General features: G+C 34.4%; 1 protein-coding gene and 1 pseudogene across 2 annotated transcripts; one reads left to right on the top strand and one right to left on the bottom strand.

The window, feature by feature from the left end:
- Window positions 1-435: 435 nt before the first annotated feature.
- On the top strand, window positions 436-1,663 carry LOC131598155 (WAT1-related protein At5g40230-like; annotated as a pseudogene).
- A 195-nt stretch (window positions 1,664-1,858) lies between these two features.
- LOC131595646 (serine/threonine-protein kinase TIO-like) lies at window positions 1,859-21,080 on the bottom strand. Of its 2 annotated transcripts, XM_058868056.1 has the most exons (22): window positions 20,852-21,080; window positions 20,698-20,772; window positions 19,803-19,895; window positions 19,537-19,611; window positions 19,353-19,445; window positions 18,509-18,572; window positions 18,317-18,401; window positions 17,912-17,984; window positions 17,755-17,823; window positions 17,578-17,658; window positions 17,372-17,453; window positions 17,093-17,245; window positions 15,803-15,941; window positions 15,389-15,560; window positions 14,334-14,432; window positions 8,296-8,823; window positions 6,915-8,072; window positions 6,172-6,405; window positions 4,535-4,678; window positions 4,111-4,191; window positions 3,684-3,872; window positions 1,859-2,672 (listed from the first exon to the last, which is right to left on the bottom strand). In XM_058868056.1, the coding sequence occupies exons 1-22, from the start codon at window positions 20,942-20,944 to the stop codon at window positions 2,427-2,429; spliced, it is 4,026 nt and encodes a 1,341-aa protein (XP_058724039.1). In that variant the 5' UTR covers window positions 20,945-21,080; the 3' UTR covers window positions 1,859-2,426. The 2 variants fall into 2 exon arrangements, with proteins under 2 accessions (XP_058724039.1, XP_058724040.1); XM_058868057.1 differs by lacking the exon at window positions 1,859-2,672 and having other exon boundaries at window positions 3,695-3,832.
- Between the last annotated feature and the right edge of the window lie 678 nt (window positions 21,081-21,758).

Genomic DNA, 21,758 nt, shown 5'->3' with positions numbered 1-21,758 from the left:
AATGGTCCATACAAAGAGAAGAATCCACTTGAAACAAAAAATAATGAATGAAGTTGTGTTTGTAATGTCAAATTTAAAGTTAGCAAAGAAGAAGAAAACAAGAAAGATGATAGAATATAACACTGATGACATTGAATCGAATGATGAGTGGATCGTCATGGACAATGATCAAGGTTCATTAGATGATGATATTCTAGATTTCATAATTGAAGAAGGAGATTTGGAAGTTGCCAATCAAAATGATGGAGAGAATGGAATTGGCAATCAAGATGATTTGGAGGTTCACAACCTTAAAGATGAAGATGATTGAGGAGATGAAGATTAAGATCATGGAGGACTTGTTCAAGATGTGTTGAATGATTTGTTAAATTAGTTTATGTTATGTTTGTTTGGAATTTTCTAATTATGTTAGTGTTTATTTGGAATTTTGGAATTATGTTAAATGTTATGTTTGTTTGGAATTTTGGAATTATGTTAAATTAGTTTATGTTATGTTTGGAATTTTGGAATTTTGGAATTATGTTAATGTTTATTTTTTTAGTTATTTTTATAATTTTGTTGATTTTGTGGGATCTTACGATCCAACTTAGGATCTTACATCCACGCTTTTTTCATGCCCCAACGATCTTGAGTGAAATCCCGATTTTGACAACTATGCTTCTATCATTTGGCACTAACCATGTTTGATTTAAAACTAGATCAAAGTGTCTTGCTTGTAGTAAATCAAGAATCTTTCATGAAGCTCAAGACGTGTAATTGAATTATGCTACAAATTCAGGTTTTTGGCGCTGGCTTTTGGATATGATGGGATTTACCATAGCTCTTCAACATTTGCTACTGGCATGCTCAATCTTGTTCCTGGTTTTACCTTCATACTTGTCGTTCTTTTTAGAATGGAACAATTAGATTGAAAAAGTTATAGCAGCCTAGCACAATCATTCGGAACAATAATACCAATTGTCGGTGCTTTTATTGTGACTTTGTACAATGGGTGTTGTACTTCTGAAGGGACCATCATCCCCTGCAAACTTATCTCATCAGCTAGCTTTCTCGCAAGATACTAGTTGGATAATCGAAGGATCATTTATAACAGCTGATTGCATGGTGGCTTCAACATTTTTAATAGTACATGCTTCTGTTCTTAAGAAATATCCAACAGGGTTGATTGTTGTATTCTTTTATTGTTTCTTAAGGAGTGCTAGCAACACTCTCTTTTCAACACTAAAACACTCACTTTTCTATTGGTTGAAACATGTGTGAGTCTCTCACTTTAGAAATAGGTTCCACATAAAGTGATAAGACCCACACATGTTTCAACCAATAAAAGAGTGAGTGTTTGAGAGAGTGTTCTTAGCATTTCTCTTATTTCTTTGTGGCCATTCTATCTGTTGTGACATGTTTGGTTATGGATAGAGAAATCAATGCTTGGAGCTTGGAACCCAAGTTAAGGTTGCTATTAGTTTTATACTCTGGAGTGTTTGGCTCTGCATTTCAAGTTGGTGTGGCTACTTGGTGTTTGCACTAGACAGAACCTGTCTTTGTTTCCATGTTTAAGCCTATAGGAATTGTCATATCGGTGATTATAGGTGTTGTTTTCCTTGGTGATGAATTCTATCTCAAAAGTGAATCTCTTTTAAAAGTCTTTGGAGAGAAAGTTGTGTGATTTAGGAATATTGCGTGGAGTTAGAACTTAATTTCAAATAGCAAATATTCACTAAAAGAAACATATAATTTGGAATAAATTGATACCCTTAAAATTATTATCAGTGAGGAAATTGTTTACATTTACTTGCAAAAGAGACAATTTGGTGAATACATTATTTTTGCCAAATAGAAATTTGTGTACAATTGAGTGATGTACTAATCAGGTTGTTCAACATTTATTCTATAAAATTTCAATTTTCAACAAGGTTTGACATTCTATAAATATTAGGGTGGTTGAAGTTTCAAAATGTCATGTCCAATACAACAGTTGATCAAGTCTGCCAATTTAGGAACTTGTGTTGGAGTCGAATTCATAAGACGAAAAACTAACACCAGCATAAAGTTTTTAATCATGAATATTTTATGGAATTTGGTAAGTTATTATTGTGGTTATGGCTCAAATACAGAAGCTTTGACTGCAAAGTTAATCAATGGACAAATCTTCTCTGATGTCAGAGCAGTTAGTGGGAGTTAAGCATGAAATTTTGCTTTGGTTATTTGTTTGTGGAATGTGCACAAAATTTTGCATTGGCTATTAGTTTGCGGTGTGCGTTGTATTTCTTGTGTCGTCCTTTCTCCATAGGGTCGGTGTTGCTATTGTACTTTAAGTCTAGGTATATGTGCAATTTTACAGTCTACTTACAAATATTCAAGGGTGAACAGAATGACTTCAGTGGAAGTCAATCAAAATAGCAGTACAACCATCATTGAGACTTCGAACATCAAGGTTCAGCAACTTTGTTAATGATCACTGATACATATTTGGCAATGGACGATTCTGGAGACTGCTGAAGTCTTCCAATTACAGGGAACAAAGGTGATGAACGGATGAACTGTCTGCAGAGTGGATGGGCACACATCTTTGCAAGGGAAAAGAGAGCAATCTTTAAAGGAGACTCGTTTGTTGAATCATTTCTGCTTGGGTTTAGTGCTGATGCCGCATAATCGGAAATTAACTTCAGGAGAGACTGCAAAGGGAAGGTCATCAAAGATTTACATCAAATTGCTTACAAAAATAGCCAGTAGTATGAAACTGATAACTTCTTATCATCTTTCATCCTCAAGAGAAAACAGGATAAAATTTGCAAATGCGCTTCATTGCTACTGCAACCAATATATTCTAACTATCTAACTATTAAACTTTAGCTACCGCAACTACTTGATCATGCCATTGGTTATTATGTTCAACTAGCATCTGCTATTTCTTCTTACACTTTTTGTTCAGGTGTTGGCTGGCTAGTTACTGGTAGAGATGGATTCACAATATTCACATCAGCAAGCAGTTAACTTTAAAAGCTTATTTTCTTATAGGATAGAATGGGTCATAGTAGAGTAACTGCAAACTTCAAATTAAAATGTGACATGGAATTCAAAAAGTTTAAATTGAAGAAATTATTTAAAGAACAATTTTATCATTTGAACCGTGTAATCACAATTTTCTCTTTGATACACAAGTTTTTTTCATTTTAAAACTATAAAACTTTTTATGATAACAATTTAATAAAAATTTAAAGTGAATTAGCATAAGTTCGAAAAAGAAAATTTATGCAATCATCTTACATTCTAAAAGAAACTAAAAATATTTAAGTAAATATCTGCGAATTCGACTAAATTTATTGATTCCCGTGAAAAACAGTTAAGTGTTACTCCCTTCGCTTCAAATACGTTTTTCACACACAGATTAAGGAGTGTAATAATATTGTCATAAGACATTACACTTTTACTATATTTACTTTATTAATATGTTGGAACTAGTGTAAAGAATAATAATTAAATGGTACAATTAGAAAAATTGTAATCATTTCTATATTAAAAAGTGAAAATGATGGTCAGTTTAAAACAAATTTTGTTTGCTAAAACGATAATCATTTTGAAGCAGAGGGAGTAACTTATTTAGAAGTGAAGACTGATGAAGTTGCATTTCACTGTATAAATAGAATAAAAGAAAATTAATTCAAAGTGAAAACTGATGCACGTACCTGAACCGCTCCTTTAGACACAATGTCTTCACAAAGTCTGTCAGAATTGCGAACCAGATTGCTAAGTGCACCTGCTGCATTTGCCTTGGTCTTGTCCTCCTCTGCCTTTTCCAACAAATTTGCCAGATGAGGAATCGACCTCCTCAGCTCTTCATACAACACATCATTGTGGTAAGCCGCATTTCCAATCTAAACTCGGGTATGGGACATCAGATAAAAGACATAAGAAAAATTATAATTATAGCACATACACGATACGGAAAAGCATAAGCGTGATGGTATATGTCCTAAAAACAGGGAGGACAAATTATCCATACATCTATGTAAATTGACAAACTCATCCAACACCTTAAGTATGCCAACAGGACATAACATATGCTATCATACAGCATAAGTTTTGGGTTTAGAAGTGGAAGCTAAAACTTACAGCAAAACAAGCAAACTTCCTTGTCCGTTTGTCTGGATCAGAGCATCGGTCAATAAGGATACTAACGATTTGATATCTTGCCTGCAAATTCCAAATGTATTATAAGTGAATTCAAAATATGATAGCAGTAAAAGTTAAATGTCAGATTTTTGTTTTCCATATTTGATTCAGTTTCAGAATTTTTCTGAGTAATGAAAATGTGTTCACTCATTGAAAAAGGAAAACTTATTTTCCCTTTTAGGTATCGGCTATATTATAGATTCAAGTTACAAAATTGTCTATATCTAGTATTCAAGGATGTCATGATAGGCAAAAAATGAGAAGGACAACATAAGAAAAATTATAAAAACAAGTCCACAAATTTGCTTTAATAGTTTGATCATACAAAATACATTGTTTCTATATTCTTCATTATTATACTTACAAGAGAACTGTAAAAAAAGGCACTGTGACGGCACATGTTTCCAAGAGCACTGCAAGCTTTCGCACGCACATTTGGATCCTCATGTGAAAGAAAACTTTTTAAGAACTCCAAAACAGAAGCACCTTTAATGTATTCATAGAATCCCTGAACACCAGGAAACAGAAAATAATAATCATTTTGCAAACTATCATTATGGAACATCCAAAAAGCAAATGCATGTGAAACAACTATACTGGTCCAAATAAAAAATAACCCAAACTATGCTACTATGCATTGTGTGCCAGAAACCATAAAAGAGTGTTTCTTCAAATGGACATTTTGACATTACAAGAAAAAAATTCCTTAAGCTAAGGCTTAAAACAATAAACATATTCATCTATAAGGATAAAATGAGACCATTGAGGCTATATATAAATAGAAAACATTATACGAACTTATGAGATGTCTTATTCTAATATAAAAGAATCCTTCTTTTAATAGGAGAGAGTACACAAAGTCAACTTCTTAAATCAAGGAGTGAGATAAGAAGTTGAAATAAAAAATAGAGAACCAAATGCTATCAAAAATAATAACTAATAAGATATTTCAACAATAAATAGATGTATCAAGTAAGATGAGTTTTAGTATGAGAGGGTGAGAGAGTAAATCTGGTCCACAACCATATACAGACGGTTATGATTTAAAGGTACTTTCGGATCACATGACCACTTAAAAAACTCAAATAACTTTTTGTTCTAATCATATTTATTCATGATTTAATCAATTCCTAAGATCCATTCCCCTCACTATCAAGTTATCAGTGAGCTTTAATAATCAATTCTCTAATACCTTCACCAAATCTCTACGGGGAACCTCGGACAGATTGTTTTTTACATAACAAGTTGGATGCTTAAGGTGTATATACTATGTTCTCCAACTTGACAGTGAGCGTTAGTTATAGTCATAATTAGAATTATTCTCTCTATTTTTATTATAGTATAGTTGATACGGTTTCCTTAGTTTCTTATTTTTCCTTTTTGAGAGATTCTCTCTAGAATATACATTGCTTTGTACATCCCCAATGTGTAATTCCAGTTTATTATTCTCAACTATTTAACAATATATCCTTTGGGAATTAAGTTGATAGTGACACAAACACGAGAAATACCAAAATGAGGATTATCAAATATGTATTGAACACATCTCAACAAAACTGTACTACTTTCCTTCCTTTAAAAGAAATACATTTTGTTGTTTTTTTATAATTATTTGCCTATTTCTTGTAATACTCTTCACATTTAATTATCACATTCTACCTATTTATCTCTCGACGATAAATAGTTAGATGTAACTTTGACATAACAATATTTAATAATACTATTTCAAAGTTTGAAAACAAAAAGTAAATAAAACCAAAAAACTTCTAAAACATGACAATTAAAAAGGAACAGAGAGAGTATTATGTTCTGCAACAACAACCAAGTCTTATCCCACTAAATGGGGTCAGATGTTCTGCAACACGTCCACAAATCTATCTCTTTTCTTTAATGTGTATCCACTACCTTTATGTCTCTAAACTGAATAGAAAAAATAAAGGGAATAACTGATGAACTTAGGATTTATATAACGAAACCATTTGGTGAAGAGTCAACACTAACCTTGTCCATACGAGAAAGATCAGAAATGATCATAAGAGCATCCAGCATAATCTCTTTTGGTCCCGAAAGGTCAAACAACCTTTTCATCCTATTAGGATCCAAAAGACCTTTACTCACAAGTTGGACAGCTAAAGGTCGCTGGCACACCATTTTAGCAAGAAAGGCCACAGGCCTACCGATATCATTCAATTCCATATGGTCTAGGCATCGAAGGATAAGACTAGGCACACCAACCTGAAAACTTCAAGGTAATTGCTTAGGGGCACGGATGTTATAAGATACCATTTCAACAAATGGCCAAGTGAAAGTAAAAGATAAATAGCAGGCTGCTGAATCAAGTATAAATTTCTATAGCTGAAAACAACATACAAAATAATAATAAAACTAAAATTACCATAACAGAAACTAGTAATTGGCGCATTAAATAATAAATAGTGCACTAGCTTTGATCTTTCAAAAAAAGTAACCTAACATCAGCTGCTGCTTAATAACTGTTTAGAGTCCCACATCGGATAATATATGGCATGAACATGTTCTTATAAGTGGGGGCAATCCTCACCTTACAAACCGGTTTTGTAGGGTTGAGTTAGGCCCAATCCACACATTTTAACAACAACAAACACTAATAACATGCAGTGGGCAGTGGTATATTGGTATCCCATGAAAAAACAGTATTTGTTTGAAGCCACTTCCAATAATCCAAATAAATTACCAAGGACAGGAGAGTTGAAAGAGGAGTGTACCTCCATAAGGATCTTAATGTATTTTCCCATGTCTTCTTCTATTGCCTTAACTGTATCCTTGTCTTCCATGCATACTCTCTGACCAGGGGAACCAACGTTAAGAAGAAACCCACTGCTAACAGAAGCAGTGGCTGATGGCAATCCCGGTGCATTTTGAAGAGCAACAAAAGGAAATGCTAAGAGATCTATGACTGCATTTATTAGATCTCGAACTCCTGCTCTCCCTCCACCAGGTCCGGTCCAGCATTTTATCAACTTAAGATGAACATCACATATTAAGTTGGATATGAGCTTAACATGTTCATTCCTAATCAAAATCTGACGAAAAATTAAAGCGCCACCAGAGAGACAATGACATAATGATGAAACTGTGCACACAACACCGATAGGAGACAATCCAACTTTATCATTTAGGCACTCGTTTCTTTGAGAAGCATTTAAAAACGCATTGCTTAATAAGCCAATAAGAAGAAGAGGTATACCACTTGCACACAACTGCTGAACAGCTAATGGTCCTCCCAACTTGAGTTTGGAATCTAAAAGACCAACACACCCATCTTTTACCCCTAGCCAATTTGGGAGCTTCCCATTAAAATTTCCATGGTCCAGTTCATTTTCATTTCCTGATGAAGATTTAAGATGGTCACTTAGTGTAGAAGTTCGGGGAATTAAGGGCATAGCAACTTCAGATATCGAAGACTCAACCGAAGTCCCAGATTCGAGTGAAAGAATGGATGCCAGAGCCAACATGGCTGATGCACTTTGAAGTTGGAAAGAGGCTTTTGTTTTGTCATCATAAGAAACGTGATGAGAAAGAACTGAGAGTCGGGCAAGCTGCTTCTTTGGTGAGGTGGTGAGCATAAAAATTGCAGAATTTCTTCCAGTTGACTTCAAACATTGTGCAATTATTGTGAGAATGGTACATGAATGACGAATCAGAGCAGAAGGATTTGCAAATTTGCATTTAGTGTTACTTGGTTCTACACCGGGTGCATCTTTGTTGAGAGAGGAACTGCATATTGACAAAACTGAGAAAATCTCTGAAACAATAGTTCCATCACCACCACCACTTACAACAGTAGTTAGAGGAAGGGAACTGGGCAGACCACAAAGAGCGGATGGAACAATTCCACTATGGAGGCAGCACCTTGACAAAAGCTGAAAAGGAATAAGAATTATGTAATAAAAAATTAGAATTACTTTCAAATATATTTTGTAACTAGAACCTTTGTACCAATAACAATTAAGTACTAAAACATTATTAGAGAAACAATGAAAAATGTTGGAAAGATCTACTTTATGCAGCCAATATAAAACATGCAACTCGAGTCTCGATGTCATAATTGGAATCCCTAAAACAAGGGCAAGCGCACAGAAGTACCTGAAGACAACAAATCGTTGCAGACTCAATCCGTTGGTGAAAACAATAGTACACAGCAACCTGAACAGCTTTTGATCTCAGGAATGCTCTTGTCATTACATCAACCATTTTTGTTGATTCTTCATCAAACAAGGGATCTTGTTTGTGTTCCATAATTTCCGTCCTCTGCGAAAAATGACTCTGCAATGCACTAATGGGAAACAAAATGGCACTTTTTCTCACAAAAAGGACATCCAGAGCATTAATCAAAGACCAGGCAGCCCTGCATGCTTCAGAAGCAGCCCGTAGCATATTGGAAGAGCCTGCAATAAGACCTGAACCTGAAGTCGCTAAGCACGAGCACAAATGGTCAATTAAACCAGATGTTTTCGCATGCTCTATAATTCTGTTAGCTGTTTTGGTCGGTGTCTCTGAGCTTGAAATTTGAGATGATCTAAGCACCTGAGCAACCTTAGACAACATGACTGTAATGCAGGCACTAGATTCATACAGAACTCTTCCAGATGCATCATTTATAGAAGTTACAACCTGCAATTACACATTAACAAATGAGTGCTGCAAACATGTGAGATTTGCACAATTAATGTTGGAAATTAAAATAATTAATTATGCATTTTCTATTAATTCTGCATTTTCCAAGTAGTTAATACATTGTTTACTAGGTTCTATGTATCTTGGTAAACTGTATTAGTTTAATTCCTTGTAAATTGCACATAATTATGTATTACCCTAGTAAGTTGTAACAAATGATTATAAATAAAGCTTTATGCTGAGAGCAATGTATCTCAAGCACATTCATAACATTTTCTCTCTGTTTTTTTCACATGGTATCAGAGCTCCTAATCTAGGAGACTCTGCTTCTGCTAATCCTTCTTTAGAAAATCTGACTGGGCATTTTTATGCTGTCAAACCCTTAAATCTTGACTGGGCAACTCTTGCTGTCAAGGTCTGTCAGTTAAACACTATTTCTTCTTTCCGGTAGCTGTCTGTCCAGCCGTTGTTTGTACATTTTATTGCACTAAAATACTATGGAGGAGGAGATTGTAAATCCATTTGCTCAGGGAGGAAGTTCTCAAGTCCAGAATAACCAATCTGGAGAATTACAGAGCATCCAGCCTTCTTATCGATTAAATGGGAAAAATTATTTGAAGTGGGCCCAACTTATCCGTACTGTGTTAAAAGGAAAAGGTAAAATCAGTCACTTAATTGGTACTGGTCCTGCAGAGGGAGATCCAACTTTTACTGCATGGGATGAGGAAGACTCGATGATTATGGCATGGCTATGGAACTCAATGATTCCGGAGATTAGTGATACTTGCATGTTTCTTAGCACTGCAAAAGATATTTGGGATGCAATAGAGCAAACTTATTCGAAGGCCAAAGATGCTGCCCAAGTTTATGATGTGAAGGTGAAAACAGTTGCTGCTAAGCAAGGAAATAAATCGGTCACAGAATATGCCAACCAATTGAAGTCTCTTTGGATGGAATTGGATCACTATAGAGTGATAAAAACTCACTGTGCAGCAGACTCAGCAGTTCTTAAGGAATTTATTGAACAAGATAGAGTCTATGACTTTCTTGTGGGATTAAATTCTGAATTTGATCAGGTAAGAATTCAGATTCTAGGAAAGCCTCAAGTTCCTTCCTTAAATGAAGTTGTTGCAATCGTAAGAAGTGAGGAGAGTAGAAGAAACTTAATGCTAGATACTCCATCTACTGAAAGTTCAGCCATGATAGTTGAAAATCCTAAAGGTGGTGGACAAGCAAAGGTGGAAAAGAAGGGCGAATTGTGGTGTACTTACTGTAATAAGCCGCGACATACTCGTGAGAAGTGTTGGAAGTTGCATGGAAAGCCTCCTAGTCGTGAAGAAGGACAAAGAGGAGGCGTTCCCGGAGGTGTATCTCGAAAAAATAATAGGGCTTATGTTGCTGAAAAAATTGAAGAAAACTAGGCAGAATCTTCAAATAATTCTGGATTAAACAGCCTTAACCAAGAAGAGATTGAAAAAATGAAGGCTTTCCTTAATAGCTTGGATAAACCAAAAGGTACTTGTACTCTGGCGTATTCAGGTATGCTTCCAATTTCATTCGGGTTTAATGCCTCAAATATACTCTCTACTTCCCTTTGGATCTTAGATTCAGGAGCCACGGACCATATGACACCTTCATCCAAGTACTTCTCGACATATCACCCTAGTCCTAGTAATAAGAAAATTTCCACTGCTGATGGTACTCTAGTAACAGTGGCTGGTATTGGAGACATCCAAATAACTCCTTCCATTGTCTTAAAAAATGTCCTTCATCTTCCAAAATTATCCACAAATCTAGTCTCTATACAAAAACTTACTAAAGATTTATCTTGTATTGTAATTTTTCACAACCACCATTGTGTATTCCAGGACAAGGATTCGGGGAGGACGATTGGACATGCTAGAGAAGGGAATGGCCTTTACTATCTTGAAGAACCAAATCAGCTTGTTACCACAAAGAATCACTTGTCTTGCTCGCTAATGTCAGAGTCACATCTCACAAGCAAAGAGAAAATAATGTTTTTCCATTGTCGATTAGGACACCCCTCTTTTGGAGTTATCAAATTTATGTTTCCTTCTTTGTTTTCTAAAGTGAAAAATGAGACTTTTCATTGTGAAGTATGTGAAATTGCAAAACACAAGCGTGTACCTTTTCCTTTGAATAATAAAAGATGCACAATTCCTTTTCATCTTGTCCATACTGATGTTTGGGGGCCATCTGCTACTCCAAGTGTGTCTGGGGCTAGATGGTTCGTTACTTTCATTGATGATTGTACCCGAGTAACTTGGTTGTTCCTTCTTAAGAATAAATCTGAAGTAAGTACCGCTCTTCCACTTTTTTTCTCAATGATTAAAAATCAGTTTGGTACAAATATCAAAAGAATCAGATCTGATAATGGAAAAGAGTTCTTCAATCATGTCATTATTCCTTTTTGTGAAAAAGAAGGAATAATTCATGAATCCTCTTGTGTAAAAACCCCACAACAAAATGGAATTGCTGAAAGAAAAAATGGTCATCTTCTTGACCAAACTCGGGCATTGTTGTTCCAAAATAATGTTCCAAAGTATCTTTGGGGAGAAGCTGTTCTTACAGCAACATACCTAATTAATCGGCTACCTTCTAGAGTGTTGGAATTAAGGAGTCCTATGGATATTCTTTCGTCCTTTTATCCAAACATTTCAACCACTAATAATCTTGTCCCACGGGTCTTTGGGTGTGTCTCGTTTGTTCATATCCATAGTCAAGGTAGGGGAAAGCTTGACCCAAGAGCTCTCAAATGTGTCTTTGTTGGGTACTCTACTACTCAAAAAGGATATAAGTGTTACCACCCTCCATCAAAAAAATTATTTGTGTCTAGAGATGTTACCTTTCATGAAGGAGAAGCCTACTTCACTCAACCTTAATTTAAGGGGAGCCTCTTAATGAAGATAAGGGTAATTCTCTTGAAACTCTTATTCTTCCTAATCTTGAAATGAATTCTCATGAAGCAGTGAATTCTCATGAAGCAGTGAATGAAAACAAATTTGAGAAAGAAGCACTAGCTGAAAACAGAGCTGAAACCGACATGCTGGCTGAAAACAGAGCTGAAACCGACATGCTGGCTGAAAACAGGGCTGAAACTGACATGCTGGCTGAAAACAGAGCTGAAATTGACAAGTTTGGAAAGAATTTAGTGTATACAAGAAGATTAAAGGCCATTCCCGAATCAACAAATGTCCAAGAGACCGATCCAAATCCTTTAACACAGGTAATAGATTCTGATTTTTCTGTTTTACATGATATTCCAGCCCCACATATTGAAATAGGAAGCTCAGAAATTAAAGATAACCATGACCTCCCAATTGCCATTAGAAAGGGCATTAGAGAATGTACAAAAAAGCCACTCTATCCTATCTCAAATTATATTTCATTTCAAAAAATTTCTAAGACCCATAAAACCTTTCTTGCAAACTTAAATACCATCCAAATTCCCAAAAATATTTTTGAGGCATTATCTGATAAAAATTGGAAACATGCTATGGATACAGAAATGGAGGCATTAGAGAAGAATAAGACATGGCAGTTGGTTACTTTGCCGGAAGGCAAGAAACCAGTTGGATGCAAGTGGGTGTATACAGTAAAATACAGGGCTGATGGGACAATTGAGAGGTACAAAGCAAGGCTGGTTGCTAAAGGTTTCACACAAACCTATGGCATTGATTATTCGGAAACTTTTGCCCCGGTGGCAAAGATGAATACGGTTCGAGTTGTATTATCCCTTGCTGCCAATTACGGGTGGGAATTGCAACAATTCGATGTGAAAAACGCATTCTTACATGGAGAGCTTGAGGAAGAAATTTATATGGAGGTCCCACCAGGATATACAAAAAAGGTTGCTGCCAATTCTGTTTGTAAGTTGCAAAAGGCATTATATGGATTGAAACAGTCACCTCGGGCTTGGTTTGGAAGGTTTTCTAAGGCTATGACAACATTAGGCTACAAACAAAGTAATGGAGATCATACACTGTTTATTAAACACTCTACTTCAGGGGGAGTAACAGTGTTGTTGGTATATGTTGATGACATTATTGTGACTGGAAATGATTGGAAAGAGCAACAAGTCTTGACTCAACATTTAGCAAAAGAGTTTGAAATTAAAACCCTTGGAAGGCTGAAGTATTTTTTAGGAATAGAGGTGGCTCACTCAAAAAGGGGTATTTTCATATCTCAACAAAAGTATATCATAGATCTGCTCAAGGAAACAGGTAAGCTTGCTTGCAAACCCGTGGGCAGTCCTATCGATCCAAGCCATAAGTTGGGTAATGTGGAAGAAGGTGCGGTAGTAGATAAAGAAATGTATCAAAGATTGGTTGGAAGATTAATTTACCTTTCCCACACTAGGCCAGATATCGCATTTGCTGTAAGTGTAGTTAGTCAATTTATGCACAATCCAAAGGAAGTTCATTTACTTGCAGTTCATAGAATTTTACAATATCTCAAGGGAACTCCTGGAAAAGGGATTTTGTTTAAAAGGAATGGGAGTGCTACTCTGGAGGCATATACGGATGCTGATTACGCGGGTTCAGCTACTGATCGGAGGTCAACTACAGGGTATTGTACATTTCTCGGAGGAAATCTTGTAACTTGGAGAAGTAAAAAGCAGAATGTTGTGGCTCGATCCAGTGCTGAAGCTGAGTTTTGAGCTATGGCACAAGGTATTTGTGAATTACTTTGGTTGAAGATTATTTTAGAGGATTTGAAGATTAAATGGGATGGACCCATGAAACTCTTTTGTGATAATAAGTCAGCAATTAGTATAGCTCACAATCCAGTTCAACATGACCGAACAAAACATATTGAAGTGGATAGACATTTTATCAAAGAGAAGCTTGATTGCGGTTTGATTTGCACTCCTTATGTTCCTTCACAAGGTCAACTTGCGGATGTCTTCACCAAAGGATTGAGCTGCCCTAATTTTGAAAAAATTGTGTCCAAGCTGGGAATGGAGAATACCTATTCACCAGCTTGAGGGGGAGTGTTGGAAATTAAAATAATTAATTATGCATTTTCTATTAATTCTGCATTTTCCAAGTAGTTAATACATTGTTTACTAGGTTCTATGTATCTTGGTAAACTGTATTAGTTTAATTCCTTGTAAATTGCACATAATTATGTATTACCCTAGTAAGTTGTAACAAATGATTATAAATAAAGCTTTATGCTGAGAGCAATGTATCTCAAGCACATTCATAACATTTTCTCTCTGTTTTTTTCACAATTAACAAGATTAATAAATGACTCCTTGATAGAACATTATGGCGAAAGTTGATCCATGTAGCCAAACAGTGGGATAAGGCTTAGTTGTTGTTGTTATATAAGTTGCCCAAGTTAATGTTTAAGGTATGCTAGGAATTGGTTATGAAGATATGAGTACAGAAAAAACTAAACCATGAAGTTTAGATATACGTTGTCACATTCAATATAAATTTCTAACAAGTTGCAAATTTACATGATGGTAAGAGTATCACCTGAGAATAGATTTCGACCAATTCAATCCAGTGATTTGAATACGAGGTTGAACAGAATTTCCCACCAATATCTAGCAAAATTTTGGCGATCGAGAAACCCTGCACAAAACAAAATGCCTGAAGTTTAACTAGCTAATCTTGGGAGGAAAGGTTTGCCAGTTAATTTCACAAAAACATTCATCATAAAAATAAGGCAAAAATGATTAATCAAAGAGCATGAAATGAGATGCACATAAGTTGTAAATAAAAGTATTAAGAGAAAACAAAGCTAATATAATGTGGGCTGTCCAACAAGTTCATTTGTAATCTCACCTATCTCTATATCTGAGGTGTTGCTTACAATTGTATTATACAGGTTTATTTTACTCTCTCTATCTCTGTTTTTGCATTGATGGCCCTACCATATTTGCAATAATTTGATACTCATGCTGAACATTCAGGGTCCCTACTCATAAGGAACCCCCTTCGCAGTATTGCTTGTTCAATGAGATTAGCTTGTAACAAGGACATTGTTAAAAGTTCAAGTGCTGAAGCAAAATATCATGTGAGAACTCATTCCACTCAAGTTGCTTCAAAAAATAGATTTGAAGAGGTTACACAACTGAAACTTATTTGTGATGTGGGATAATCAAGTTGTACCACATTTCTCCTTTAATCGAGTGTTCCATCGAAGGGCCAGTCATCTTAGAAAAGAGAATATCTTTTAAGGAGGGATCATCACTCACTTTGATGATTCAAATTACCAATAAGCAGATGTTTTCACTTGCGTGAGGCAAACGTTTACACATCGGACAATATACGGCCTGAATATGTGCTTATAAGTGAGAGCAATTCTCACCCGACAAGCCGGTTTGGTAAGGTAGAGTTAGGCTCAATCATAATTCTTAACATACATCATAAACCAAATATATTTCAAGACATTGTTAAAGATTATGAGATGCTTTAACACGTCAAATGAAGATCCAAGCATTTTGAATTCATCATAGATAAATAAGAGGAAAAGAATACAATTCTTGAAGGAAGAAATCAATAGATCAAATGTGCAAGTGATGTACCTTAGTTAACAGGTCAAAAAATTCAGCAGACTTCATTGCCACAACAGATCTGGTAAACAAAAGAAGCTCACTTATGAGTTCGTCTATTTGTCCAGTAGAACTGAAGACACCGGCATCAACTAGATTTGAGAGAATTCTTAATGACTGGTTTGAAGCAGGAAGATCTTGACCACTGTAGATTATAAAAGAAAGACTTCAGAGATAAATAATTTTGAGACAAAAACTAAAAACTTCCTATGGTGTTGAAGTCAAAAGAATGTTCCCTATAAGATAATCAACAAAATCTCAATAAATAAAAATATTAAATAATGCTGATTAAGCTGAAGACATTAAAACCAGTTCAATTTTAAGTGGAATTCATGAGGACTTCAAATGCAAAATCAAAAAGTTTTTAAGTCTGCAGCACAACTATACCTGCAAATATTTTGAGATCCCATTGACCATCTTTTCAGGGGTTGCAGAACGAATCCAAATGCTTCATTGTCTTGACCAATTAGTTTAGCACCTTTGACAGTGCGAGAGTTACTTTCAAGTTTGTCCAGTCTTTGGCAGCCTGCTCAGAAGCATTCACAATCTCATCAATCCAGGTGTTTATGTAAGATAAAGAATATACTAATAATGTGTGTGAATATATATATATATATATATATATATATATATATATATATATATATATATATATATATATTGGCCTTTTGTGTTTAGCCTGGGTTGCTCTGTTTGATGCAGCATCTGGTTTACAGCTGAGATTAATTGTCATATCATTAAAAAACAGATGCAGCACTGAGTCATTCTACCTGTTCATGAAGAATGGAAAGCCGCTGCTAAATTTTTTTAAAGTCTCACTCATAATCCAGGTGACTATATTACCAAGTTAAGAATGATCAACACCTATTCTCTGGCTTGAGAAGAGTCTTAGAAGTTAGAATACATGAGTTTGTCCAGACACGTTAGAATTAGTAAAAGCTAGGGGCATGCACGAGTATGTACAAAATATCTCATAATATAAAAACCAATTAAATATCTTCACCCAACAGCTAGATTTTGGGATATGTGATTGATGAAATGGTATCAAAGTTATTCCTAAACCTTATAATGACTTCCTACAGCTTTTCATAAAGGTAATCATACTACACATAATCTTCATTTATTTTATAACTTACTACGCTATTACTGTTTATCCCCATCCTAGTATCAGTGTACTCCTGCAACTAATGAGAAATTTACAATTTGTAGTCACTAGTTCTTTAAGACTCAATGTTGTACAAAATGTAAATGTAGATAGCACTGAGTCAACAATAGTTTTCAATCCCTTCATTTGGAATGGAGTATACATGCTGACATGCTACCTCCCTTCACATAAGCAAACATGGAAGATAGACCAAACCATAATTACAAACCAAAACAAATAACACCCTTTTAAATTTAAATCTATTATGAGCTCATATTATTTAAATTATAGTAAATGTTTAGAACAGTAAATACTCATGTTACAATAGATTTTCAATAGTAGAATGAAAAACCACGTTATAGTTAAAAATATTTCTAATTTTAAATTTAATTGGAATTTATTATAAGAATATAGCCAATAGTCAGAAATATGTAAAAAGGGTTATAGCTTATAAGTCTTCTAACAAGTTACAACACCAAAGAAATATTTGCATACAAATAAGCAAGCATGGAATAAAGGAAAGACGAGAATACCTGACTCTGCTACATCATTTTGATTTGAAAATCCAGAAGACTCATCAAGCACTTTAGAATTGGTTTTGTTCATGTTAGGACTATTTAACTGAGCTTCATTCTGAAGGGGTGAAGAAATATGCTCCGCCAAACCTGTTTTGTGATTGTTTTTTCCTGTAACAAAGGTAGATTATTATATGGAGGGAAAGAGGAAAAAAGTAGAGACATCTAATAGACAATTTATTGATGCATAATAGTAGAGTATGAAGTATAGTCCTGCAATACTAAAAGTTGCTGAACCTGCTGAAGTTTGAATGGTTTTTCTTTCAACCCTCTGTGTTGTATCATTGTCCTTTGGCGAACCACTTATCTCATGCAGTTCCTGAAATAGTTCGATCCATATTTTACTAAAATCTAAATTAATTAACTGAGAATAACTGTGTTACAACTCCAATGAACATCTTGCCCGATGCTGAATTGTTTGGCATAAAGTTTAGTATACCTACCCTTTCCTCAATTTCTTCGTTAGTTTCTTTAACAAATGGGTGTTCAAGAAGAGCAGGCCAAGTTAGTCGACTTTCCGGTGCCTGTTTAGAATAAATTAAAAAACTAAAGTGTATGAATTCATTGTGGTTAAATCTCACAAGGTAGAAATGAAAGGGAAATGTGCAGTAGTGAACAACCTTGTTAAGTAAACCCCTCAAAAAGCTTTTGAAGTTTGGAGTCATGCTATCGGGATATTTAACCGGATCCTAGATCAGTCAATTAGTGATCAGTACATCTTTCAGTATAATAACATAAGTGATTGTATAACAAACCTTGTCCGATTGAAAAATGTACCTTAACAATGTGTCTGATGAGAGCATAAACAGAATTTGTGTAAAATGGAGGTTGGCCTACAAATAACTCATACCTGTTATGGGCATAAAAAACAGGTTTAAACTCATGTGATTAACAAAGAACAATGAGAGTGCAAAAGCCATACAACATTTGCTACATAACTAATAGGTAATGATTAGAAAGAATAAGGATAATACAATTACAAATAGAAAGTAACATAAATAAAAATTTGGGTTTATTTGGTATATGAGAAAGTGAATGACCAGCTTAAATCATGTAAAGGCATCTAATATCAAGACACTAGGCCTTATTTACATTGACAACTACCATCCACGAATGCATAACTGAATACCAGTAAATGTGTTATTAGATGCAGATAAAAATAAATAGAGATATTCAACATACAATATAACACCAAGAGACCATAAATCTACTGTGTGGTTGTAAGGTTGTTCCCGGACAAGTTCTGGAGCCATGTATAATGGAGTGCCTGAAAAGCATAAAAAAAATTCCGTTCCTCAGAATACAAGCTACACACAGGCTACATTACTACAATTGAGATTAAAAGCCAACAAATTGTGTTCCGATGAGCCCAACCTTTTATAGATCGCAAAACAACTGTGTTTGTAGACATCGCACGTGCAAACCCAAAATCACAAAGCTATTGGAAATTCAGAAAATATATATAAATTAGAGCATAATTAACTGTACTTAAAGAAAACTAGAAATGAAAACCATACCGTTAGTGAATATGATTAAAAATTAATATGATGAGTATTTGAATTAACTTAGTGATAAAAAAAAACTTGTATTTTAGGGGGTATTTCAACGACCAGGGGATGTATATTATATTCAATACCACCATTCATTCCAATAACTTTTTTCGCGTAAACAATGATGAGATTCTTATTCCCAGGTACTTTTCAGAAAAGTGTTAGGATAACACTTTCAACATTACTCAGAATTATTTGCAAGAGTGGGGCAATAGAGGTTGGTACACAAATTTCATTCCCCATGGGATTCTTTTTTCTCAACCTCTTCCTTGAGAACAAAACCATAGGAAAGTGGTAGTTACTTCATACTCAGGAATGCATTTTTTAAGCTTTGTTTAAACATGGGAATACACATTTCCTACACATATATTCCTGAAAATGTGGTCAGGATACTTGAAACAAACATCCTGGTTTAACCTTCTTAGAGAGCCTTTGAAGACAAATATAATTTCACTTAAAAAGATGAGCAAAACATGTATGCAATCCCCCCCACGGAGGAAGTGTGTTTACAGGAAAATTATGTTAGATTATTCAATGCAAATAAGTCTTAACTCGGTGTGTAATATAAATTGTAACAATAACGACAGAGTATGACAAATTTCTACTGCAACAGGCAAAAAGAAATGTTTGGTGCATGTATCTTCATGTGAACAAAGAGTTAAATCAACCTTGACAATAGATCCAGAACCAATGAGGATATTTTGGGGCTTCATATCACGATGGATGATCCGGTTGGAGTGCAAATAATGCAAGGCTCTTACCTGCATAATCCAAACCAAAAAGATAAGACACTTATCCTTGTAATTCTTCCCCTAAATTTTGTTAGGACAAATCATTTGGAATAAAAAATACCAATTGCTTTGCAATTGCTTGAACTTGTTCTTCGGGAAGGCATTTGTCATCTTCGAGAATCTCAAAAAGCTCACCCTGATAAATTATAAACTATCATCAGCATGTCTCATGACTCAAACTTCCTTGCTCCGCTATCAACTGGTTGTGCAGACTTAAATCAACGATTAATGGATAAGTGGTGGTAACTTTCATTGATTTAGAGTACTATAAATCCAAAATCACTCAAACAATAAGCCGAAAAATGGCAGAAAATATAGATGGTTTACTTGAGCGAATTCTGTGACAACACAAAACTCTTGTGGGCTTTCAAAAGAATCAAGCATTTGAATAATATTTTCATGCTTCAACTTCCTTAATATCTGCAAAATTCATGAATATCAAATGTCAACAGTTACTACAACCATTTATAAGTAATTAGTAGAAACCAGTGTTATCAATGGCAGAGAGCCAAAAAACTGCGGCCGATGTCCGCCACGGTCGATATGTGACAACACTTGTAGAAACAACAACAAAAGCTAAATCCTGCTAGGTGGGATCAACTATATATATGAGTGAGTGAGGGCTCTACGAAAAAATAGATCTTCAATAAAATCATTTAGAACAAATTCTACTCTCATGATCAATTGTTTGTCTCTTATTTCCCCAAAGTTTCCAAAAAAACACATTTGACATTACCAATACTAGTTCAACATGTGAAATTATTTTCTGTTATTGAAGTATATGGAAATCACTATTCAGGAAAAACAATAATGGCAGACCAGATCTATGAACTCAACATTAATAATGATTTCGATTTTTACCTTTTTAAGGAAACAGTAAATAATGAATTTATTTACTGATTAATTAACTCAATATAAACATAGCAACAGAGATTTAAGAACAATTAATTTAGCAGTAGATTCTTAACTCCACACTCCCATCCTAACGACCATAACTATAACTCACTGCTTTTGACTTCCGTGACAAAATACTTGTTTTCACATTCAGCCTACATACAATAACAGAAACCCTAACTATTGCAACCGAATGGGAATCGAAGCTTCCAATAACAAATCACACAAAATTTGTTAACACGTATGAGTTGATAGCGACGAGAAACCGAAGAATCAAAGAGTATTAGTTAAAACGAAAACAAAATTTATGAATGAGTTAACGAATTACCTCGATTTCTTGCCTCAGATTGTGAATATCCTTTTCAGTTTTACCGTGTTTCATTATGAACTTCATGGCAACAGTCTAGAACGAAAAGGATTGAAAATGAGAAGTTAGAAAATGGAAGAAAGTAGAAATGGTTGGTTTTAGGGAGAGGAGTAACCTGTCCAGTGTGCTTGAGTCTTCCTTTGTAGACTTTGCCGAATGAGCCCTCGCCGACTAGCTCAATCACGTGGTACTTCTCCACCGAACCCATTGTTGAATCGGAAGAAAGTGGAGCTCAGAGAGAGAGAGAGAGAGAGGGATTTGAAAATGTGAATGTCGTTGAATGATGATGAGGGAGAGAGAAGAATCAGAGATCGCAAACTTTGAATTTCTATTCCCGCTCCACTCAAACCCTTTACCGTTATTATTTTTTAATTTTATTTTTTAAAAATAATACAGTACTAGTAGTCACTTTATTAAACAGAAAATATTAAAGAGTTAAAAGGTAGTGCACTGACAGTTTAAAATAATTTTACACTGTCATTCAATAGAAAATTATAAATATGCCATGTTATTAAGTTTTTTTAAATAAAAAAATGATTTAATTGGATACATGGGTGGTGATTGGTTGACAGTGTAAAAATATTAATGAAAATATAGTTAACAGTAATTAATTATATATCAAATTAATTTTATAAAAAGTTAGTAAGATTTACCGTCAAAACTTATCTTTAATATATGACAACAAAATTTCCAAACTCTAATTAATAAATGAATAACTCACTTCCTATTTGTAACCAAAAAAATAAATAAATAACTCTTATAAATTTCGATGTAAGATGAATTATATTTGTTAATCATATTGTTTAATTAATGAAATATGCTTCAAATATTTTTGTCTCATTTTAGTTGTTTTATTTAGATTTTAATTATTTTTTTAAGATGATAGTAAAATTTATTTATTTATATTTTAAAAAAATTGTAATTTATAAATTGAACTATAAAATTACAATTTACACTTATTTAACTTAGTTAATAAATGTGATAAAAAAACTTAGTTAATAAATCATTAAGATTGAATTAAA

This window comes from Vicia villosa, linkage group LG4, assembly GCF_029867415.1.
Source record: "Vicia villosa cultivar HV-30 ecotype Madison, WI linkage group LG4, Vvil1.0, whole genome shotgun sequence".
NCBI classification, from domain to species: Eukaryota; Viridiplantae; Streptophyta; class Magnoliopsida; order Fabales; family Fabaceae; genus Vicia; species Vicia villosa.
This window is presented reverse-complemented; position numbering and strand designations above follow the sequence as displayed.